At 37.3% G+C, this 25857-nt stretch overlaps 1 protein-coding gene across 1 annotated transcript in view; it reads right to left on the bottom strand.

Annotated features, from left to right (window-relative positions):
- The window catches only part of MTMR9 (myotubularin related protein 9), a 36418-nt gene extending 11890 nt beyond the window's left edge, over positions 1-24528 (bottom strand). The window contains exons 1-6 of the mRNA XM_033134759.1: positions 23977-24528; positions 16593-16701; positions 12431-12556; positions 3922-4095; positions 2016-2233; positions 1039-1200 (exon numbers count right to left, since the gene is read on the bottom strand). Of these exons, the coding sequence (XP_032990650.1) occupies positions 1039-1200; positions 2016-2233; positions 3922-4095; positions 12431-12556; positions 16593-16701; positions 23977-24158 (971 nt within the window). The 5' untranslated portion in view covers positions 24159-24528. The remainder of the gene's footprint in view (positions 1-1038; positions 1201-2015; positions 2234-3921; positions 4096-12430; positions 12557-16592; positions 16702-23976) is intronic.
- Positions 24529-25857: the final 1329 nt, after the last annotated feature.

Raw genomic sequence — 25857 nt, 5'->3', positions numbered from 1 at the left:
TTTCTGTGGGAATCCCCTTCTTAAAAAGGGCATACTAAGCTTCTGTAAAAATTTATACCAATCCTCCTGCCTCTGTTCAAGTCTTCTGCCTCAAGTCTCAAGGATTAGCAACCTTCAACTAAGTGAATAAACTAAAATCACTTCATATACGTCACATCACTGTCATCAGGCTTTCTCAACTTTAGATCCTGATATAACTGCACATATCAAGAGTTTGTAATAAGATATCTGAGAGATTAGAAAGGATCATTTTATTGTGTAACAAAATTACATGTTTCCCTTCATTGATATTTCAAAAGAAAGAAGGAAAGTTTGGCCCTCTGAGAAGAAATAAGAAACTGCTTTTCTTTTTCATAGTTTAAAAAAAGGGAAGTTGGTAAATTAATAATTTAAGGATTTTATAGAAACAATTGGTCCTTTAGTATTTAAAAAACTTGTGTCATCAGAGATGTGTGCATGGTTCACAATTCATTCAACATTAATTATCAATTAAATGTGAGACTAGGCACATACTTTATCGATAACAAAATGGCACTGACTATCTTATGTAGTAATTTATAAAATGATCTTAACAGAGGATATAAAATAGGTACAAACTTTAACATACAGGCATACCTTGTTTTATTGTGCTTCGCTTTATTGCACTTCACAGATACTGCATTTTGTACAAATTGAAGGTAAGACCCCAACAGCAAAAAGATTACGACTTGCTGAAGGCTCCAATGATGGTTAGCATTTTTTAGCATAAAGTATTTTTAAATTAAGGTATGTATATTGTTTGTTTAGACATAATGCTATTGCATACTTAATAGACTACGGTAAAGGTAAACATAACTTTTATATGTACTGGGAAACCAAAAAACTTATGTGACTCGCCTTATTGCGATACTCACTTTATTGCAGTACTCTGGAACCGAACCCACAGTATCTCTGAGGTATGCCTCTGAGGTATATGTTAATATGGAAATATATGTCTGGATAAAAGCAAAGTCTAGTTAGCAGTGCATGTCTCATTCTGATATGCTGATATCACTTTACCTGTCGATACACTGAGCTGCTAGACAGGCAGTTGTCAGAATCTCTTTGATGTGAGTCAGCCAGTTTGAGGACTCCAATTTACTGAGCCATCGGTCCATGTTATGTGTTTGGTCATTACAAGCTTCCACAAGTTTGATTAAGCTCTCCTGAAGAATGTGATACCTTTCAAACACAAGGAAAAGAAAGACAAAATAGAACGATGAAGGAAGAAACCAAACCCAAAACTCAGCCTCCAATGTATGCAAAAGCAACAGTAGCTCAAAATATTGTACAAATATTTACCTTGTTGTACAGTAACTTGAGGATTAAATGTTGAGAAACTCTTATTTAAACATGATTGCAAAGATGCTTAAAATGCCTGTCATGGTAAACTGTTCCTCATCTGAATAGATTAAAGCTGAATTATCTGACTGGGGAGAGGGCCGGAGCTCTGCCATCTGCGATCCTCCTCCCACAGAACCATCCGGTGCTCAGCAGGGGTGCCCAAAGCCAGCACAGACCCCATTGCTTTATTAGCCCCAACTCCCACCCAGCCACTCAGAGGCACTTATACACCACTGATTGCAAGTATAAACAAGAGATGATACTGGTGGAGAAAAAAGGCTGTGAGAATGGGTGGGTAGGGGAGAAATTAAATCGCTAAGGCTTTTGACTTAGGGAAATATAATTATCCATCACATATCTGTTCAGTAAGTTTGGTGCCCATTAATCTACAGGTAGAGGAACAGACCTTGTGGTGATGAAAGTTCAGAGCTGACGCAGAGAAAGAGTGCTATTTGACTATACCTCAACTGTGGGCATCCAAGATTAGTTTTCCGCTTATCTTACAAAACACACTGACAGGACATCCAATCAATTTTTGAGTCTAAGTTAAAGTGTAGGTTCATTTGAAAACTTGTGATTTTGGAACAGCTAAGGGCTCGCCCAGTCTAATGAGCTTCAGATAAGAGTCCACCACTGTCTCTAGAATCGTTTACCTCTCAATGGACTTATGAATCCGCCTCCACTGAGGATAATGTGCTTCTTGTTCAAAGCCGCCTCCTTTGGCTCGAGCTTGCTGAGCCACGTTGAGAGATCGGGTATCAATGATATAGCCACGCTTTCCTGCCCTCAGGGTGGCATTTATCAGCTTCTCATCTTCTTTGCACCGTCTGCCGTTTGTGCCAGTCAGTGGCTGACCACTTCGCATAATTACCTAGAAGCATAATACAGTTTAACATTTAATAGTAGCTGCTTTTCAAAATTTCCGAAAACAGAAATGAATTAGCTAGTGTAAGAGTATTTCAAAAACAACTTTGTGACACTTTGGAGATAGATTTGATCCTAAAGCAAAGACACATGTTTATGTATTGACAATAGTTAATAATTGTAAAACAAAAATAAGCCTTGTGCTTTTAAATGATTTTTCTTCCAACTACCTCACATAATAAATTATAGTTCCTCTTTTTTTTTTAAATTTATTGGGGTGACAATTGTTAGTAAAATTACATAGATTTCAGGTGTTCAATTCTGTATTACATCATCTATAAATCCCATTGTGTGTTCACTACCCAGAGTCAGTTCTCCTTCCATCACCATATATTTGATCCCTATAGTTCCTCTTTAAGATCAAATCTTATAATTCCTTTAGTCAGTGAATTAATGATCCAGTCGATCTAGGCCTGTAATGACGAAATAATGGCCAATGCATCAGTAAACTTTTGCTGTAACTACATAAACTTAGGGCTGGCACGTTTTATCAAGAATTGTAAAGAAAAAGGCATCAATGGCAACATAAAAAGGTTTATGAACTATTCTTGTTTTGGGAATCATTTTCAATACCTTGAAAGTGGCTAGTTATTGTTTCTTCTCTAGTGGCCCTCTTCCATCCTTTTCAATATTCCAGGACTTAACCAACCACTTGTCTCCAAAGACCACCAACTATATATTTCGAAAGGTTTGCTTTTGAAACTTTTCTCAAGAAATCAATAACTATTATGTTGATCTCTTCCCTGGTGAATGGTTTAGAGTTATTTCAGCTTCACCCCATAGTATACAGTTATCTCAACTACCTTGAAATTTAACATGATCAGAAAGGTCATCCAGAGGATGACAATGTCTAACGCTCAGATTGCGCTTACCATAGAAAAGGACACAACCGTAACCCGGATGAACCCGAGTAAAAAGAGATATACTACTGAGCAAGCAGGACATGTGGCCTGATGCCAAAGGAGCAACTTTTCAGAAATCTTTTTATCCTAAACATCAACGTTTGACTTATTACCAGGGGAAATGGAAAATGGAAGATGGCTATACTTTATCCACTAATTTACTATTGGTCTCAACATGTGAAGTAGTTTATTGACTGGGAGAAAATAAGAGGAGAGAAACAGATTTTGAAAATATTTAGGAAACTAGTACACAATGAGCACTTGCCTCCTCAGTCCCTGACCTGTGCTCACGTAAGTTGTGACCAATGATACGTGTCACTCTTCTCCCTTTTGAAAACAAACACATCTGCTCAATGTACCTTTCATAGGGAAATGTGGTGAGAATAATTCAAGTATCTCACCATTATTCTGGTCGGAGAAAATGTACTGTTCTGCCGAAGAGTGTTATCTTAAATATCCAATCAATGAACATTAGTTCTCTTTGTACTCAGTCCTGAGGATAAACCTATCTGGGCTTTTCGAAGGTTGAGCAGCATCATGGAAAGAATTTAAAGTCATATCCCGATCACAGAAAGCAATCTACTCCTGAGTTCCTAAAACTTAAATGAAGAAAGTCCTAGCAGGGGAAACCAATCCCTTCAATGAACAGGTACACGGAAAAAGGGCACATTTCTAAGAAAAGATCCTCAAACGAAGTATTTTGGAAGATCACGCAGCAGTGCTGCACACTTACCATTCCGTTTTTTTTATGATAGTAGCTGAGTATTGGGAAGCGTCCTCCATGTCGAAATGTAGCGACCTTCCGAAGAGCTTCATCATCAATGGATTTGGGCACAATGACAATTGGCGGGTAAGAAGGGCAGACCGCAAATTCCTTATTTACATAGCTTAACCTCCATTCACTGGTCTGAAAAACACAAAATACTTCAAAGCTAAGCAAGTATCTCAATGTTACAAAATAATCTGAACAATTTTAAAGGACCTTAGAGATCAACTTCCATACAATGAAGAAGCCATCTCAGGAATTTAATAGAATGATACCTAGCCCATACTCCAACACGTCCAGAGAAAAGGAGGTCCATTTTTCAGTCCGCTTCCTGCAATACTAGCTATCCCTAGTTCCTAGAAAGTTCTTCCTTATATTGAGCAAAATTGTTGCTCTATAACTTCCTCTATTGGTTTTTACCGTGATTTCACTACAAGTTCCTTATTTCACATGGCATCCTATCAAATATGTGACAGACTGGTTTCTCCCTTAGCCTTCTATTCTACAAGTTAAATGTATTAAGTATACTCATGACTATCAGAACCAACATCATCTCATTCATCCTTTTCTGGGTACCATTTACTTTGTTATTGGTAGTCTTAAAGTATAGCAACAGGAAGACTACAATACTCCAGAAAATGCTGGACCAGAACAGATGAAAATAGTACCACTTACTTTAAATCCCTTGTTCCTTTCTGTTACTTAAAAAAAGGAGTAAAATGTAGAAAGCTGGTAACATTTTTCTTAAAAGAATAATAATAATACAAAGAAAGATATGAAGATGTGAATCAGTGACGTAATTTCTAAGTCAGTAAGCCAAGGATTAAAAGTATGCAATATAAAACTATCAAATGAGAACTTATTTCAAACATAAAAATGAAAACCACTTGAAGACTGTAAAAAGGTTTCTACAGTAAAACAAATAAAATTACGTATACGTAAATTTCAATACGTTCGTCTAAATCAGAGTTGGCCTAACATACTGTCCATAGTTTTTAATTGGATCGTTTGGGTTTTTTTGTTTGTTTGTTTTTTTGGTGTTGACCTGTATGAGTTTTTATGAATTTGGATATTAACCCCTGATCGGCTGTATTATTTGCGAATATCTTCTCCCATCCAGGAGGCTGTAATTTCATTTTATTGATGGTTTCTTTGGCTGTGCAAAAGCTTTTTAGTTTTTTGTCCCATTTGTTTATTTTTTCTTTTGTTTCACTTGCCCAAGGAGATACATCAGAAAAAATATTACTACCAGCAATGTCCAAGAGTTTACTGCCTAGGTTTTCTTCTAGGAGTTTTATGGTTTTGGATCTTACATTTAAGTCTTTAATCCATTTTGAGTTTATTCTTGTATATGGATGGTGTAAGAAGGTGGTCTACTTTTATTTATTTGTTATTTTTGCATGTATCTATCCAGTTTTCCCAACACTATTTATCAAAGTGTTTCCCAACACTATTTATCAGATTGTCTTTACCCCATTGTATATCCTTGCCTTCTTTGTCATACATTAATTAACCATATGGGCATGGTTTATTTCTGGGCTCTCTATTCTGTTCCATTGATCTACGGGTCTGTTTTTATGCCAGTACCATGCTGTTTCAATTACTATAGCCTTGTAATATAGTTTGGTACCAGTATCAAGTAGCATGATACCTCCAATTATGTTCTTCTTTCTCAAGATTGCTGTGGCTATTTGGGGTCTTTTGTGGTTCCATATAAATTTTAGGATTGTTTGTTGTAGTTCTGTGAAAAATGCATTGGTATTTTGATAAGGATTGCATTGAATCTATAGAGTGTTTTGGGTAGTACGGACATTTTAACAATGTTACTTCTTCCTATCCATGAACACAGTATATGCTTCCACTTATTTGTATCTTCAATTTCTTTCTTCAGTGTCTTACAATTTTCTAAGTACAGTTTTTTTTACCTCCTTGGTTAAATTTGTTCCTAGGTATTTTATTTTTTTTGATGCAAATATAAGTGGATTATTTTTATTTTTCTTCCTGATAGTTCATTATTGGTATATGAAAATGCAACCGGTTTGTGAATATTTATTTTGTACCCTGCTACTTTACTGAATTCACTTATCAGTTCTAATAGCTTTTGGTGGAATCTTTAGGGTTCTCTCTATATGTAGTATCATATCATCTACAAATAACAGTTTTAATTCTTCCTTTCCAATCAATATAGTTGCCTTGATTTCTTGTCTGACTGCTGTGGCTAGGACTTCAAATATTATGTTGAATAAAAGTGGTGAGAGTGGACATCCATGTCTTGTTCTTGATCTTAAGGAAAACGCTTTTAGCTTTTTCAACATTGAGTATGATGTTAGCAATGGGTTTGTCATACATGGCCTTTATTACATTGAGGTATGTTCCCTCTACTCCCACTTTGCTGAGAGTTTTTATCATAAATGGATACTGGATTTGGTCAAACACTTTTTCTGCATCTACTGATATGATCAAATGATTTTTATCCTTCATTATGTGGTATATCACATTAATTGATTGGCAGACATTGAACCAACTTTGTATCCCAGGGATAAATCTCACTTGATCATGTGTATAATCTTTTTAATGTACTGCTGAATTCGGTTTGCTAATATTTTGCTGAGGATTTTTGAATCTATGTTCATCAGGAATATAGACCTATAATTTTCTTTTTTTGTAATGTCTTTGTCTGGTTTTAGAATGGTAGTCAGGGTAATGCTGGCCTCGTAAAATGGGCTTGGGAACGCTCCCTACACTTGAATTTTCTGGAATAGTTTGAGAAGGATACATGTTAATTCTTCTTTGAATGTTTGGTAAAATTACCTGTGAAGCCATGTGGTCCAGGACTTTTGTTTGTTGGGAGTTTTTTGATTACTGATTCCATTTTGTTAGTAGTAATCAGTCTGTTCAGATTTTGTTTCTTCTTGATTCAGTCTTAGAAGATTGTATATTTCTGGGAATTTATCCATTTCTTCCAGATTGTCCAATTTGTTGGCACATAACTGCTCACAGTATTTTCTTATAATCCTTTGAATTTGTGTGGTGTCAGTTATCACTTCTCTTTCATTTGGGGTTTTATTTATTTAGGTCCCCTTTCTCTCTCTTTTTTTTTTTCCTTGATGAGTTAGGCTAAAGGTTTGTGAATTTTGTTTACTTTTTCAAAAAAACCCTCTCTTGGTTTCATTGATCTTTTGCATGATTCTTTTAGATTCTATTTCATTTATTTCAGCTCTGATCTTTATTATTTCCTTCCTTGTACTCACTTTGGGCTTCATTTGCTGTTCTTCTTCTAGTTCTTTTGGGTGTAAAGTTAGATTGTTTGAGATTTTTCTTATTTCTTGAGGTAGGCCTGTATTGCTAAGAATTTCCTTCTTAGAACTGCTTTCACTGTGTCCCATAGATTTTGGGCCATTGTGTTTTCATTTTCCTTTAGTCTCAAGGTATCTTTTGATGTCTTCCTTGATCCCATTGTTAACCCATTCATTGTTTAGTAGCACATTATTTAGCCTCCATTTGTTTGTGTTTTTCAGTTCTCTTCTTGTAATTGATTTCTAGTTTCATACCATGTGGTCAGAGAAGATTCTTGATATGATTTCACTCTTCTTAAATTCATTGAGACTTTTTTTGTGGCCTAACGTGTGGTGTGTCTTAGAAAATGTTCCATGTGGGGCTGGCCCGGTGGCTCAGGTGGTTGGAGCACCGACCTCCCAACACCGAGGTCACTGATTCGATTCCCACATTAGCCAGTGAACTGCGCCCTCTATAGCTAAGATTGTGAACAACGGCTCTCCCTGGAGCTGGAGCTGGACTGCTGTGAGCAGCCAGAGGTCGGCGTGAGCTGTTGTGGGCTGCCGCGGGCTGCTGTGTGCTGCATGGGCTACCGTGTGCTGCCATGAGCAGCCAATGGCCAACGCGAGTGGCCGGCAGCCAGCATGAGCAGCTGTGGACTGCATGGGCTACTGTGTGCTGCCATGAGTGGCCAGTGGCCAGCGTAAGTGGCCGGCAGCCAGCGTGAGTAGATGACAGCCAGCAAGAGCTGCTGTGAGCGGCCAACTGAAAACCCGCAACCAACTGCCTCAGCCTCAGCCCAGGGGAGCGCAAGGCTCATCATACCAGCATGGGCCAGGGAGCTGTGTCCTACACAACTGGACTGAGAAACAATAGCTTGAACCAGAGTGGGGCGGGGAGGTGGAAGAAGGGGGAAAAAGAAAATGTTTCATGTGCACTTGAAAAGAACGTATGTATATTCCACTGCTTTGGGGTGAAATGCTCTAAAAATACCAATTAAATCCATCTGGTCTAATGTGTCATTTGAGGCCACTGTTTCCTTGCTGATTTTCTGTCTGGAAGATCTATCCATTGATGTCAATGGAGTGTTAAAATTCCGTTCTATGACTGTATTACTGTTGATCTCTCCTTTTATGTCCATCAATATTAACTTTATATATTTAGGTGTTCCTATACTGGGTGTATATGTATTTACCAGGGTTATATCCTCTTGTTGGATTGATCCCTTTATCATTATGAAGTGTCCTTCTTTGTCTCTTATTATAGCCTTTGCTTTAAAGTCTGTTTTGTTTGATAAAACAGACTTTAAAGCAAAGGCTATAATAAGAGACAAAACCCCAGCTTTTTTATTCATTTCTGTTCACATGAAATATCCTTTCCCATGCCTTTAGTTTTAGTCTGTGTGTGGGTCTCTTGTAGAAAGCCTATGTATGGGTCTTGTTTTCTTATCCATTAAGTTACCCTATGTCTTTTGATTGGAGAATTTAATCCATTTACATTTAAAGCAGTTGTTGATAGGCATGTAGAGTATATCAGTGTTCGTTGACAGTTTGACTCTGATGTGCCTAGGCATCGTTTCTTCATATTTATCCTGTTACTGTCTTGCTGAGCTTTTAAAATTTATATCATTCACCAAATTTGGAAAGTTTTTGAACATTATTTCTTTAAATATTTCTTCTATCTTATTCTCTCTGTTCTTTTCTTCTAGGTCTCCAATTACACATACTGTGGATGCTAAAAAAAATGTATACACATGACTTGTATTCATCTTTTGGTATCAGTATATATTGAGTATTACAATTTTCATACAGTTTTTTCCTTTCTTAAAATGTGTATACATTTTCTTGGCACCCTCTGTACACTAGGCATTCTGCTATTGTCCCACAGGTCCAAGGCTCTGTTTATTCTTCTATAATTTCTCCCTTCCCCCTTCTTTCTACTGAATAATTTCTAGTGCTCTAATTTCAAGTTCACTGATTCTGTCCTTTGTCATCTACTTTCTACTATTTAGACCATCCAGCAAATTTTTTATTTCAGATATAATTTTCAAAAAGTTCTAAGATTTCCACTTGATTCTTTATAATATTTTCTATTTCTTTGTTGAGATTTCTTTTTTTCATTTTAAGCATATTTTCCTTTATGGAAAGTTGGGCAGTTTTAATAGCTGCTTTAAAGTTTTTATGTGATAATTTGAACATCTGAGTCATCTTGATGTTGGTACTTACTGATTGTCTTTTTTCTTGAGAATGGGTCACAATATCCTAGTTGAATTTTGGATTGTATCCTAGCCATTATGAATGTTATGTTATAGAAACTCTGCATTCTATTACATTCCTTTGAAGAGCATTAATGTTTCTGTTTTAGCAGGCAGTTAACGTGGTTAGACTTAAACAGCAAACTTTGTAACACATGAGGTGCATGGCAGCTCAGATCTTAGTTCTGACGGCTCTCAGTCTAATCCATGTAAGCATGTTCAAGAGTCAGCCATAGTGTCAGGGTTATATACAGAATCAAGGTTCCGCTTCTCTGGTTGCTGCAGGCCCTTCCCCTGGTTCCTCCCACTAGAGAGAAAGTGGGCTTTCTATTGGAATGTTAGCTGTTCCCTACCATCCATGCAACAGCTGTGCCGCTGACCTCAGGACAAGGCCCCCAAAACAGGAAACTCATATGCCATTTACTTTCTCTAAGTTTTGACTCCCCTCCAAAACATGCTGCTTTCTTTTCACTTACCAGGGCTTTCAGGTAGTAGATTTTTGTATTTTATTCATAGTTTGTCATTGATATCAGCAGGAGAGCTGGTCAGAGAGGAGCTACTCCACTATTACCAGAAGCAGAACCTTATCATCATCTTTTTTTGTACACAATTTCTAAAGTGGTAGGTTGGGAGAGTACAGATATACTGTACATGTGTATTTCAGCAAAGTATCTGTAATAATCTTTCATGATATCTTAGGATAAAAGCATGTTAAAAGTGGAAGGAACTTTAGAGATTATTTTGTATACATGGAATTAAGTCCCAGAAAGTCAAGCAACCAACAACATATCTGGGATACAACACAAGATATCTTCATAGCTAGCTTTAGTACTCTTTCCTCTCAATACCACACGTCTCCTTTGGACATAACAGGTAAGTGGGGACTGGCTGATATTATAATGAAAGAGTTTTCCAGAAGGTCAAAAACCTTACTCAAAGAACACTGATCAACAGACGTCTATCTGGCAGAGGATTTCTAATGATATATGGAAGGCCTTATTGTCCTTTTGTCCTATTCTGCATAAATACACACATTCCTACATTCAGTCACTCAGCAGATACTTACTTCTTGCCTATCACATGCTAGGAATACAGTAGGGAACAAGAATGACATGGTTCCTGCCCTTCTGAAGTTTATATTCTAGCAGCTTATATTCTAGTCCAAGAGAGGCAATAAACAAACAATGAATAAGACACTTTCTGTTTGACCCTCTTCTACTTGCAACTCGCTCTTCCTTTGGCTTTTTCCTCCACTCACTCCTGAAATGGTTCAATCCTTGCCCTCCTTCTCATTTTAGATGCTTCCCCTAGGCAATTTCACCTTCTCCCTATGGTTTCCACAACATATTTGTTTATTGCTCTCAGTTTTTCATTTTTAACATAGATCTCTCAAATAAGCTCTAAACTATTTCTTGCACGTATTCGATGACATGTACCATACCAACTCTTTGAATCTGCCATCTTCAAAGCTGAACTCAATTCATTCCCTGTCAAATACATTTCTCTTTCTGTCTTTACCATTCTCAGTGGTATCATCTTAAATGCCACTGCCTGTTTCACTTTTCATATGCAGTGAGCGGGTCACCAACTCCATTAATTCTATTTCCTGAATCTTTCTGCACTATAATCTCCCTGCTATTGATCCAACCATCTTCTTTACGTTTTTTTCAGGAGCCTCTTAAGCAGTTTCTCAGCATTTTGCGTCAGAATTGATTTTCTATAACACAAATCTAATAATGTCATTCTCCTGTACCTTGTGGATACTTTTGCTAGCACTTAATTTATTGTACTCGATTACTTAGATAATTATTAGACTTTGAACAAGTATAAGTAAGGGACCATGCTTTGCTCATCTTAAATTTCTATAATCTAGCAATCGTAAGTTAATACCTTAAATCAAGGCATTAAAGATATTCTCATTAAATCTGTGAAATATGAAATTTTGCAGGAAAATATTACAGAAATTCAAATATACAAGTTGCTTAAATAATTAGCTAAACTGAAAAGGAAATTCCAATTAGGAAAAAAGAATTGAATCTAAGTAAAAATAAATAAAGAAAAAAAATAACCAAAATGTAGGGAGGATCCCTTAACACATTCTGACCTCCACTTTCTACATAGGAAATAACTAAGGATTCTTCTAATGGAGCTGTTAGGTGGTAGTTAATTGATACAAGAGAAAAGCATCATGTATTTGATGTTTGCTAAGGAGTTTTCAATGTAATAAAGACACAATATAAATACAGATAGTTATCCACAAAATACAGGAAAATGCTCCATACCTAAGCATGTAAAATTGGCCTTCCTTTCTTGCTTTGCTGCTGTGGACATCTTTGTTCTTTAAATACATAGTGTTCTGGTCCCTACTTCTTGATTCCCTCGGGACCCATTTACAGAGGTATGATGGAAGAAGAAAGAATGGGAGAGAAAACCTGGTTCTAGTCACCTAGTCTTAGTAACCCAAATTATAAAAATACAAAAATCATCCCACAGAAACAAATGTGGTATTTATTTCTCTAGTGCTATCTTAGGTACACAATGGGTTCAATAGTTTTTTGGGATGGCTCAGAACCTAACTATTATATATAAAGTTGTTTCTATGGAAATGCTTTTAAAACACCCAACAATTAACTCAAAACATGTCAGAATTGTCTTTATGAAGATGTTTATGTTTTATCGATAGCATTTGCAAAATTTTTAAAAGTAATATTTAGAATACTGTAAATCCACTAGAAGAAAAAACTCACTTGAGCTGCAGCACTGAGAACAAATTATACAAATGTCTGAATAGCAGAGGCTATAGCACTAACAGCTAACAGATACTTCTTTTAAGCATGAATAAGTCAAATGCATCTTATTACTCATCAAAAGGAAGGGATCATTTTCACAAGTAAAGGAAGGTGTTGGGTTATTTCTTATTACCCATAGTTCCCTCAAGTTACTCACAGCTGAAGAGTAGAGTTCAAACTCTTGCTCAGGAAGGAAAGAATGCCAGCCATCTTCTATCACTTCAAACATGGGCCGGTAAAAGAAAGGGTACATCAGAGTGATGGAGTCCAGGGTAGACAGTGCCTGGGGCAGGGGAAAGGAAATAAAGAGAGGAAAAGGGAATATACCACAACTTGAAACATTTAACTGTCAAATTGGTATTAAACAAATATGACCTAATAATGATAGGCACCTAATATATTTCTCTAACACTGTATTTATCACTAGATACAACTATAGCTCATTGTGGCTAATTTCCATGTTTTCAGCATCTAACAAGGTATCTGGCAGATAACAAACACTCAGCATTTGCTATGAACAAAAGAATAAAAAAAGTGCACACCTGTGAGAAAAATGAAATGACTCCTTCTTGATATCATTTAATAAAGCCTAATAAAAAGGTCCAAATATTTTGGGGGATCAGAGAACAGACAGATTTTGGTTAGTCAGAAAAGCCTTGGCTCAAAAGCCAATTATCAACAATATAAACATATGTAAATTACTTTTAAAAATCAGCATCTGTTAGTAATTGTAAAATAGGTGACATAGCTTATCAGCCAAAGAGTCAAACTGGAGTCAGACTGCTAGATCCAAATTCCAGATTCCAGTGCAGTAGTGGTTAAGTAGTATAACCACTCCATGTCTCAGTTTCCTCGGCTGTCAAATGGGGGAAATAACTGTACCTATCTCACAGAGCTGTTGGGAGCATTAAGAGAGAGAATAAGTGTAAGAGGCCTAGAACAGTGCCTGGCACATGCTAAACACTAAAATAATTTTCCCTATCACATGGCCCACATATTATGTGCTCCACGTACACTCCATCAGGGTTCACTCCATCCCTTCCTGGAGTGTTACGCCATTTGGTCATGGATCATCATACGACACACTGACCCATTTTCAAGCTGGGGCATTAACTCTGTGGTCCCCCCGTGAGCTTTTATTCATCTGGAGCACTTGAATCCTGGGTGACAACACCCGGAAAGCTGACTAGAGGGGAGGAATAGTTCATCCTCCATCAAGTGGCAGTTTCAATCGTTCTCACAGAGGAGTTATGGAATGCATTTCTATGGCTGGACGAAAGGGCACCAAAATCAGTTAGCATAATTCAACCTGCAGTAATTATAGAGATGTTCACCTGGAGCGGTGAAGGGCCCAACATTATGTGAACACCCCAAAACTCCCAGGAGGAAGCTACCTCCTCGTAGGCCACAAAAAGATCACACTCACAAAAGGATGGGCCCATGACTTATTAAAAAATAGACAAAACATGTAGTTCAGCAGTTTCACAAAAACATCTCCATCCAAAGTTATTCTTCTCTCTGTCCATAAGTCATGAAGCCTTCCCTCCAATGCTCATAAAACAGAAAATATGGAGAAACATGGCTATATAATCCATTATCCATTTATATTGTCTTTGGTTGCCAATCACACCAAACAGAAGCAGAAAGGCCAGTGTTCACGTATGATTTGACAAGAGTTGTCATCGGTCAGTACAATTTATTTGTTTGTTTGTAAGATATTCTTTGCACTATTGAAAACAATTTTTTAGCTTTACTGATGTATAATTGACAAAACTGTAAAACACTTAAAGTGTACAATGTGATGATTTCATAAACATACACATTGTGAAAGGATTCCCCCATTAACACATCCTCACCTCACATATTTACTTTTTGTTGTTTTTGAGAACATTTAAGTTCTAGTCTCTTAGCAAATTGTAATTATATAATATAGTATCGTCAACTAGAGTCAGCATGTTATACATTATATCCACAGACCTTATTCATCTTATAGCTGCAAGTTGTACCAACTTCTCCCTGTTCTCCCACCCCCAACCCCTTGCAACCACTTTTCTACTGTTTCTATGAATTTGACATTTTTTTAGATTCCACATATAAATGATACCATGCAGTATTTGTCTTTCTCTGTCTGGCTTATTTCACTTAGCATAATACCCTCCAGGTTCATCCATGTTGTCACAAATGGCAAGATTGTTTTCTTTTTTAAGGCTGAATAATAATAATCACACACACACACACACACACACACACCTCACATTTTCTTTATCCATTCATCCATCAACACTTAGATTGTTCCCATACCTTGGCTATTATGAATAATGCTGCAGTGAACATGGAAGTACAGATATCTCTTTGAGATAATGATTTTGTTTCCTTTGGATATATACCCAGAAGTAAGATTGCTGGATGATACGGTAGTTCTATTTTCACTTTCTTGAGGAAAATCCATACTGTTTTCCATTGTGGCTGGTACAACCATTGTTTTAAATGCAAGTCAGCAATCACTCTGACAGGCAATAAGCACTCAAACTTTGACTTGTCATGATTACATGTTATGTCACTAGACATAGGATTTTTCCTGTAAACACATCAAGAACTGAAAACATTTCAACCCCAAAAGCAGTTGAAACTATAAGAAAAAAGCTTCTTCAGACTTCCTGCTATAATTTAGGAAACTGAGCACTTGCCAGTTATTCTTCCAATGAGATTCTATTAGCAGAATATATTTGGGTATACAAACTCTTGATTACAATGAATAGCTCAACCATGCTATATAAGAATTTTACTTATTAGTCCCAAATTATGTGAAGATATATGGGGGGAAGGGGAATTGGATGCCAGCAAAGGCTAGAGGTCAACTTCACTATGTATATGTACTAAGCTGTAAAAACAATCAAGAAAGCATTCATTTTCTGAAGTCAAATTATGACAATGGCTCATAATATACAGCTTCTTTTCAGCCATAAGGACTATATAATCAATCAGTTTCTAAAGAGCTTTAGATAATATCTACAGCCAAGTAAACAACTGACTCATGCCAACAAAGCTAAGTGGATGCAATCAGAAAGTGGAATAATATGCTTTGCCCTATTTCTTTATCACTATGCTTCACTATGGGCAACTTCACTAACACCCACCAACCAGCTCTCTTACAAGTTATAAAAGGGACAAGAAGAAAAATATAGACAGGTCAATGAAAATCCAGTCCCACAACTGAGAAAACCACATGCTAACTGAAGTGGGTCAGTAGCATTTCCCTGCCCACATAACAGGATAGTATTTCAATTTAACAGCCTAGAAGGCACTTGCACTTCTCACTCATGGTAGCAAATTTGGCTAAATCAACATTACTGTGTTACTTCCAAATGACAGATATGTAAGACAAACAGTTCAGCTCATCTTCTCATTTCCTTAAGTAAAATTCAGCAAAGGCAGAAAGAAAAAAGGTTGCATGCCAATTTTCTCAGTACCACAACAGTTGTTCCTTTATTTCTCTATTCTTGTTTAAAACCAAACAAAATCCTAGTTACAGATTTTTAAGGCTTTCTGCCCCCTTTTGATAATCAAGCCAATAGCATTTGTTTTGGAACACAAAGCCCAGATTAGTCACTCAAAGACAGAAACAAAACAAAACAAAACAGTGTATCTCTATAATTGTCTAGAAAATACTGTAAACATAAAGTTAATTGCTGTAATTTAGAGGCCGTGATTTAAAATAAGGCAATTTAAAATTTGAGTGTATACCAAAATAGTTGGTTAGAATGGCGAAGAAAATAGTGTGAGGTCTTCAATTTAAATATTAAATTATCCAAGTAAGATTTCTGTTATTTATAATCTGAACAGATATTCAATAATTTTTTCTACAAATATAAAACAAACACATCTTGTCTTAAGCAAAGCTGATATGTGGAAATTCAGATTAATAATAATAAAAACAAACACAAGACTACAATCATTGGTGATATTTACTTGCTTTATAAAAGAAATAACTTTTCTAAAAAGTCTTAACCATATGTACATATACAGTCGGATATTATCTAGCCTTAAAAGGGAAGGATATCCATCCTGTCACATGCTACATACAATACAGATGAACTTGGAAGAATAAGTAACACTAAATACTGCTATACATCTGTAAAATCCTATTACATTCCTAAACATGAATCGGGGTGAGGCTTTTCCTATCAGTCTTCAATATTTGAGTCACAGAACATGACCAAATATCTAACAAAGAAACATATTAGCTACATTGAGTCAGAATATAAGGCTCTTTTTTATTACTATTTATTTCCATCAAATTTTGCTTCAAAAATACTTACCTCAATGGAACTGGCTATATTCAAACATTCCTCCATTCCAGGAATATCCAACTGAATTATTCGAAAATCTTTACATTTTACGATGATGGTACCCAGTGGTCCCACAAATCTGTAAAAAATTATAAATTATACTTAGGTACATACGCATATATATTTCTAACTTTAAGCATATGATTATTTCTTTGAAAAGAGAATGTAAATATAATCACCATCTATATTCAACTTCTCAATTAATCTGATTAAGGAAGAGTAAAACCTGCATCATAAAAAATGTGAGCCATAAATTATTTAAAATACAGGCTAATTCATTTAACAGAGATTATTTGGGGCCTTCAAAGAATAGCAAAAAACGATCTGTAATGTATTAAGTGTTTGTATAGAGATATTTCTGAAGCATAGGAAAATGGTTCATTTGAGATTTTACTTACTCCCAAGCTTGTAGCAGTTGATTTTAAATGTAACTATTTTTCGGTCTTTAAAAACTATTAACTTGCAATATCTATTCTAAATCAATACCATATCTAATCATAAATTTTGTATCAGTAACTTTACAAATTTTGTACAAATTTAATTTTGTCTTAGTTGGGATTTTAAAATAAAAATTAGTATTACTGTAACAGTAGTTTATAACTACATTTTTTTTGTTTTCTACATGATTTAACAGGTTAATACACTTACAGAGAAAAATATGATTATTAGTACAAAAGCTAATATTCCTGTATTACTGTAGCTTTGATTTGTAACTCCAAATTTTGTTTTCTACACAGTTAAGAGACTAATGCATTACAGGAATTATTAGTTTATTATTAGTTTATTATTAGTTTATTACAGGAATTATTAGTTTATTAGTTTGGGGGCACACAATATATAAAGATGTAATTTTGTGACATTACCAATGGAAAGGGTGGGGATGGAGCTGTAAAGGAGCAGAGTTTTTGTGTATTTTTGAAGTTAAGCTGGTATAAATTCACATTAGAGTGTTAGAACTTCAGAATGTTAAATGGAATTCCCACTGTAATCACAAAGACAATAGCTATAGAATATACTCAAAAGTAAATGATGAAGGAATTTATCAAAAAATCAGCTATATACAAAAGAAGACAGTAATTCAGGAAATGAGGGACAAAAAAGCTATAAGGCATAGAGAAAACAAATAGCACAATAACAGAAGTCCCTCCTTATCAATACAGTAAGTCCTCACTTAAAGTCATTGATAGGTTTTGTGACTTTAAACGAAATGATGTATAATGAAAACAATTTTGTCATAGGCTAATTTATATAAACAAGAGTTAAGTTCCTAAGGCATCTTAATCAATGTTATAACAAAATATTAAACAAAATGTTATTTGAGGACCTGCTGTGAGTACTTTAAATGTAAATGGCTTAAACTCTACAATCAAGAGACAAAGACTGGCAGAATAGGTAAGAACACATGATCCAAATATATGCTGTATTACAAGAGGCTCAGTTGAGATCCAAAGACACAAAAAGGTTGAAGGTGAAAGAGTAGAAGACGATATTCCATGCAAATAGTAACCAAAAGATAGCAGGGGAGGCTATACTAGTATCAGACAAAATAGACTTTGATCAAAAACAATGACAAGAAAAAGAAGGACATTCTATATTAATAAAAGGTTCAACACAGCAGGAAGATATAACAATTATATACATTTACACACCTAATGATGATCAAAATATATAAAGCAAAAACTGACAGAGTTGAAGGGAGAAATAGATAGTCTAAAATACTAGTTGGAGACTTGAATACCCCACTCATAATAATGGGTAGAACAACCACACAGAAAGATAAGTAAGGAAATAGAGGACTTAAACAACACCACATGAAATACATAGACATATACATGCTACCCAACAACAAAACACATTCTTCTCAAGTGCACATGGGACATTTTCTAGGATAGACCACATATGTTAGGCTCATATCAAGTCTCAATAGATTTAAAAAGATAGATATTCCACAAGGCACAGGCATACCTCAGAGATGATACAGATTTGGTTCCAGACATGGTAATAAAGCAAGTACAAGCATACCTTGGAGACACTGCGGTTTTGGTCCCAGACCACCATAATAAAGCAAGTATTGCAATAAGGCAAGTCATAATCTTTTTGTTGGTGGAGGGTCTTGATTTTAATTTGTAAAAAAATGCAACTGTAAAGCACAATAAAACGAGGTTTGCCTGTATCTTCTCTGACTACATGGGATGAAGTTAGAAATCAATAACAAAAGGAAAATTGGAAAATTCACAAGCTGTGAAAATTAGACACTTTTAAACAACCAATAGATCAAAGAAGAAATGACAAGAAAAGTTAGAAAATACTTAGAGACAAATGAAAACAAAACCACAACATTATAAAACTTACGGGACACAGCAAAAGCTGTGTATATTATATATACACATATATAAATCCATTTGATAAATGATAAATCAGTCAAAGATGGGTTGTTAGATGACAGTTTAGTAAAACAGACTTGCTACATGGAGGAAAAATAAAGTTGGATTCTTATCACACAAAGGTAGAATCCAAACAATTAAGGACCTAAAAATGAAGGCTAAAACTATAAAGCTAATATGAAAGAAAATGTAAGAGAGTATCTGGTGATCTCGGGATAAGGAAGGACTTCTTAAATAAGACTTATAAAACACAAAACATAGGTAAAAAATTAACATTTTGCATTAAAGGTAAAGACTTCTGTTCAACAAAGAACACTGCAGGAAAGTTAACAAATAGGTGAGAGACTAGGTAAAGACATTTGTAATGTCTAAGTAAAGAATTAATGTCTAAAGAGTATACAAGGAATTGGTACAAATCAACACAAGAAAGACAACAAACTCAGTTTTAAAAAGTGGGCCAAGGAAATTCACAGGACATTCACAGAAAGGAAAAAACATTTAACTGAATTGCTAACAAGTATATACAGAAATACTTACACTCACCAGTAACTAGAGAAATACGAGGTCTGACAATTAAGTTCACGAACTCTTCTAGAAGTGCTACATAAGTCATTGCTGAATATCACTATGGTCACCTTCGAAGTACTTGTCTTGGGAAGCTATGCACTGATGCCAGCACCTAGACCACCCTTCAAAGCAATTTTGGAACTCTTTTACTGGAATGGCCATCAGAGCTGTTGTCGTATTACCCTTGATGACCTGAATGTCATCAAAATGTCTTCCTTTCAACATTTCCTTTATCTTCAGGTAAAGAAAGAAGTCATTGGGGGCCAGATCAAGTGAGTAGGGAGGCTGTTCCAATACAGTTATTTGTTCAATGGCTAGAAACTCCCTCACAGACAGTGCCGTGTGAGCTGACGCATTGTTGTGATATAAGAGCCATGAATTGTTGGCGAAAAGTTCAGGTCGTCTAACATTTTCACGCAGCCTTTTCAGCACTTGCAAATAATAAATTTGGTTAACTATTTGTCCAGTTGGTACAAATTCATAATGAATAATCCCTCTGATATCAAATAAAGATTAACAACATCGTTGCAACAAGTTCGTGAACTGAATTGTCTGACCTCGTACAAATTAAAACAAAGAGATACTATTTCACAATCACCAGAGAGGCAAAAATTAGAAAGATCGTAATACTAAATGTTGGTTAAGAATGTGGTAGAAATAGTGACTATGGTGGGAGAGCAAAGTAGAACAGTCTACTTTCTGGCTCAATGCCATCCTAGGCACAATGTGGGAGAAACTCTCAAACAAAACTATAATGGAACCCAAATGAGTATATTTATCCAAGTTGTTTGTCATAACAGGGAGTTGGAGTTATCTAAAGGGTCAGATAAGTAAAATGTTATAGACACTTTGGAATTCTATGCTGCAGTCAGAAGCAGTGAAATGGACATACATACAACAAAATGAAAAAACCTCAAAACAGAGTACTGAGTTAAAATGTTGAGAAATAGAACAAGACTTACAACATAATCCTACTCAGGTAAATTAAACCCACACATGCATTTGTGCACACACCCAGACACAACAGTGCTATATATTTTATAGGGATATGTATATATCCAAGGAGAGAGAGCAACACCTAATATAGTTACCTATACGGATTGAAGGTGAGGTGGAAAATAGGAGAGAAAATTAGGGCTGAAGAAGAATAAAATAAAAACATCAAGAAAACCTTGTAATGAATCAATCATGGAAATGATGAGTCATCAACGGTAGGATTAACTCAACTTTCTACATCTGAGGTCCATAAAAAGAAAAAAAAGTATAATTGTAAAATGTGTATACAACATAGTCTGCTGAAAGTATCAAGTAAAATTATGTATGCAGTGTACATGAAAGTATTTTATAAGCTTGTAAAGCATTATTCAAATATAAGTTACTACTTCATATGAGAGGGGTTGTCTTCCTTTTATGTGATAGAACTTAGGTTCACAGAGGTTAAGTAGCTTGTCCAAGGGCACCTACGTATCTAGTATGAGGCAGAACTGAAGGAGTCATGCTTAGACTGCTCTTCCTGTCACACCCCATTTACAATTCACCAGCAAAGCATGGCAGTTCAACCTTCAAAATACATCCTAAATCTGCCTGCTTCTGACCATACTACTACTGTTTCCACTCTGTGTCAATGTCACCTGTTACCTGAACTATAGTCAAGTCTCCTAGCTGGGCCTGCTGCATCCACTCTTGACCCTTTACAATCCATTTTCTGTCAGTGGCCAGAATCATTTAAAAAGTCTATCAACTGCTCCTTCCTTGCTCTCAATTCTTCAAGGGCTTCCCATGAAAACCATCACAATGGCATATGAAGCCCTACACGATCTGGGCTTGTCCCTCCAACCATAGCTTATGCTGTCCCCCTAGACGCTACCCCTTGCTCACACCGGCCTCTTGGTTCTTCCTGGTACATGCCAGGCATGTTTGATTCACGTCTTTGCTTTCACTGTTCCCTGGCTGAAATGCTGTTTCCTCTGATAGTCACATTGCTAGTTTCTTCCCTTCATTCAGATGTCATTCATGCAAATGTCACTTGTCTTCTCTGAAATTCTTTTTGCATACACTGCCTCCTGGCATTCTCTATCCTTCCATCTTCCATTATTTCCCTTTCTGGCACGTATTACCTGACATTGTTATATATTTATTTGTTGATTTATCTGAGTGTCCATCTCCTCCACCAGGACATAAGCTCCTCATCCATCTTAGACACCACTGCATCTGCAGAGCCCCAACAGTGCTCAGTACATAGAAGACACATGGAAGTAAATATTTCTTGAAAGCAACAATTAAACAACCTCTGATCTGACCACCCAGCTCATGCTCTTTCCAATACATCACTCTGTTTCTTAGGAAAAATAGAAATGTGTGTACAGTTTGTCATTTATCCCCTATAGATTAAAAGGTCCATGTCTTAGTATATACTTCCTTAAGCCCTACCAGCCCCAGCATGTAGTAAATGCTAAGCAAATATGATGAAATGAAAGTGAAAAGCAACCATAAATTGAGGTAAATAAGAAAGAAAGCGGATGGCACAGAGAAACTCTAATTTGTATTCTATGGCACCACTAACCATTCAGTAATCAATTCTTCTTTTATTTCCTATGTGCCTCTCTGCCCAAGCCACAGTTAGGAGTTTTAAAGGAGATAAAAATGAACCAAATGTGAGTCATGGCTTCAAGAAGCTAACGTGTATGTAACTATCCAAATACAAAATTTATTTTTTAATTGGCAAATATTGGGGAACAGTGTTTCTCCAGGGCCCATCAGCTCCAAGTTGTTGTCCTTCAGTCCAGTTGTGGAGGGCGCAGCTCAGCTCCAAGTCCAGTTGCCGTTTTCAGTCTTTAGTTGCAGGGGGCGCAGCCCACCATCCCATGAGGGAATTGAACTGGTTAGAGAGCTCACGCTCTAACCAACTGAGCCACCCAGCCGCCCCAAATACAAATTTTAATGTACACTTACAAAAGAGGTATAATTACAGAGCTATAGGATTTCAAAGTGAGGGGAATTACTTCTAGTTGTGGGACTAACAGCATATTGGTAGATTGGTAATAGTTGGAGGGTAGCCTATAAACTTCTAAAAGAACTATATTTTATTCATCTTGGTGTCCTTAATGCCTCACAGAATATCTGTAATATAACGACATTCAATGAATGTTTAAGAAACTTGGGAGGAACAAGGCATTCCAGGCAGAAAGAAGAACATCAGTATAATACAGACATGAGAGAATGCAGGACACGGATGAGCAAAAATAAAGTGAAGCCTGGCTAGTAAAAAGTGTTCATGTAAGGGAATGGCAAGAACTAAGGTGGGAAAAGTAGGTTAGGGATGGAACCTGGAGTGCCATGAATGACAGACTGAGTAAGGGATTTAGACTTTATTATGCAGGCAAGGAGAGACCATTGAAAACTCGTACCCAGGAAGTGATTTGGGGAGTCTAATAGGAGCCCTCTGTTTGAAAAAATAATAATAATAATAAATCTATTACTACTTCACCCATACTGTTTCAAATTCTATCATTAGAGATTATTTTCTTTTAAGGCAAAACCTCTCTAGGAATCTTCTTAATATCCAAATTCTCTTGAAAGGTAATTAAAAAAAAAGCTATTGTCATTCACTTACATTATACTTTAGTGTAAATTGGATAGTCTACCTTCTCCTGGCTAGAGTAAGTCCATAGTCATTGGGGAAATGGGAATTTTGACTGCTGATGTCAGAGTAACTTTTTTTACTCTGAGACACTACCTTGGAAATTCCGACAGTCTGGGGTGCGAAAAAAAAGAAGAGGTTAATTAATTAATTCCTTTGCTTAAGTGCCAACTCTGTCCTTTCCAAAAGCAGAACTAAGTAAACCCCACAGTGGGAAGTAATATAAAATGGATGACCCAGAAGGTAAGAAACAAGGAGAAATATGATCAACTGAACATTTTTGAGAGAAAGAAATGGTTTTGTGGACTTTACATGCTACATACTGAGTTCTTTTGAGTTTTCTTTCCTCCAAAGTGGCAAGTAAAGACTTTACCTAAATCACATTCAATGACAACTTCATGAACTGTGATAGACAATTAATATTCAAGGAATATGATGGCACAAGGAGAAGAAATTTTACGAGGAAAACGTTGAAAATTCTCCCAAATAGTGTTATGTACCAAAAAATGATACTCAGGATGGTAACAACCATGTGATCACCCTGAGATTTCCATCCAGATTGAATAGGAACCGGGTTTAATAAAACCATCTCATTGGATGCTTTCATGCTTTCTAAAACTCAAATCCTCACTCTAGGCCAGAGAGGGCTCATTTTGCTGGCTGGTTGGGCGATAGGACGCAAGGAAAACACTGGGACGCGTTTCCTCAGACGTCCACTTAAGGACCCCTGGTTCCCTGAGGAACGGGTGGGATGAGCACTCACCGCTTGTCAATGGCGTCGATGTTTGAATGGAGAAGCCACAACTCCTCCGTGTTGTCCTGCCGGGAGGACAGGATCAGGTGGTGGCCAGTCAGACACAAGGTCCCCTCCACGGCTGGATAGAAAGGCCGGTGCAGCACCACATTGTCCACCCGTGGGGTCTTAATCAGCTCCGCAAACTCCATGTTCCCCAGCAGTCGGAGCCTGGGGACTGCAGCTTCCAGCGGACAGAAGGCGGTTACACCGCCGCAGGGCTGAAGAAGAGAATGACCCGGCGCAAGGCAGCCCCGAGGGGCGGGGTCCGGGGCGGGGAGGCCGGGCCCCGCCCCAGGATGGGGTGGACTGGGCTAGGCCTAGGGCCACTGTCACTGGCTGCGGGGAGACCGGGGCTCGGCCCGGCTGGTGCGTCTCTCCCGCACCTCCCGGCCCTCCCAGGTCCAAGACTCAGCCAGAGAGAACACTCTGCGACAGGCCCAGCAGCTGCCGCCGCCAGCTGCGGACCCGGGTGGACCCGCGGAGCGGAGAACGAGGAGGCCGCTTTAGGGCCAATTGCCAAGTCCCAGCCGCTAGGGAGTCCTGGCGGAAGTAGCTGTCGCAGCCGGGGCCTAGAGCAACTCCGGGCGGAAGCCGCTGAGCTCGAAACTCGGAAGACAGGAAGTCAGAGCTGGAAGTCGGTCCCCTCTTGGGTCCGACGAGAGTGCCTCCGGAAACACAGCCAGGGTCGAAACTTTGTGTTCCTACAAGGAAAAAGCTCTTCTTTACCTTCACACCCACCACTATACCACCACACCCTTCAACTATTCCGTCTCAGAAAAGGCCGGGGAAGATGGGACGAGGGGAAGAGTTCCCTGTTCTGTCTCCCTCCGCTTCAATGGCAAGCCCTCCAAGGTTCAGAGCGTGAGGCTGCCGTAAATGGTGGCAATTTCCACCCATTCGCCGTGAAGAAGTTGCAAGTGTGGGATCGAATATAGTGATTGAGTCCCCAGAGAAGACGCCAGGTGTGAGGGCGAGACGCTTCAGACTCCCAGAGAGCACCGCACCGAGGTGCTGTGACCTTGAACAAGAATGGAAAAGCATCCAAACACCTATGAGAAGGACCTATGTAGAAATACAATGTACAGAAGAGGAAGTGATGAATCCTATCCTGTAAAGAACCTCTAGTTGACTTGCTAAAACACAGTTAGTCTGTAGCAGAGACTGGACTTCAATTTAGGTCTATGAAATCCAAGGCAATGCTCACCACCACCCAGTGTCCGCATTAAATGCAATCCAACTGAACGACTCCCAGACACCTAAATTATGCCAGAAACTTACTCAAGTAATTTTTCCTTGCTTGGTGCCTCCCATTTTAAACTGGCATTTTCATTCCAAAATAGAGAATTAGAGGGGCAATATGCAAGGTTTTGAGTCCTGGTCTACTGTTACTACTTAACTTGCGATCCTCACTGTCTAGTACAGCAACTTGGCTAAAGTCTCACAGCAAAGATAAAATTAATGCCTCACATCTCATCAGATTACCCAGCACATCTTTTTTTGCTTCTGTCCTTGCCCCTCCTAAACTGTTCCCTTCTTAGAAAAACACCTTGTAGGTTTATTACAGCTGAGAGTCCAGTTTATTCGTCTGCAAAAGAAAAACTGGAACCAACAGAAAAGGGGAATAATGGAAAATGGCTTACAAAGTTTTTTTTTTTAATTGGAATTTTTGTTGTCCTTCCACTATGTGGTTCATTATAACAATTACCTATTGTGGAAGGAAGAATTTATTACGGAATGAAGAATCAGTCAGGGAAAGCTTCATGGAGAAGGTATCATTTGAAAGGAGGACTTCGAAGGATGAGTAAGATTTATATACTGAATGGAGTATAACAAAGATAGATGTCCAGT

This window comes from Rhinolophus ferrumequinum, chromosome 18 (assembly GCF_004115265.2).
Source record: "Rhinolophus ferrumequinum isolate MPI-CBG mRhiFer1 chromosome 18, mRhiFer1_v1.p, whole genome shotgun sequence".
In the NCBI taxonomy this organism is placed as follows: Eukaryota; Metazoa; Chordata; class Mammalia; order Chiroptera; family Rhinolophidae; genus Rhinolophus; species Rhinolophus ferrumequinum.
The sequence above is the reverse complement of the archived record's forward strand: the minus strand, read 5'-3'. Positions and strand labels throughout refer to the sequence as shown.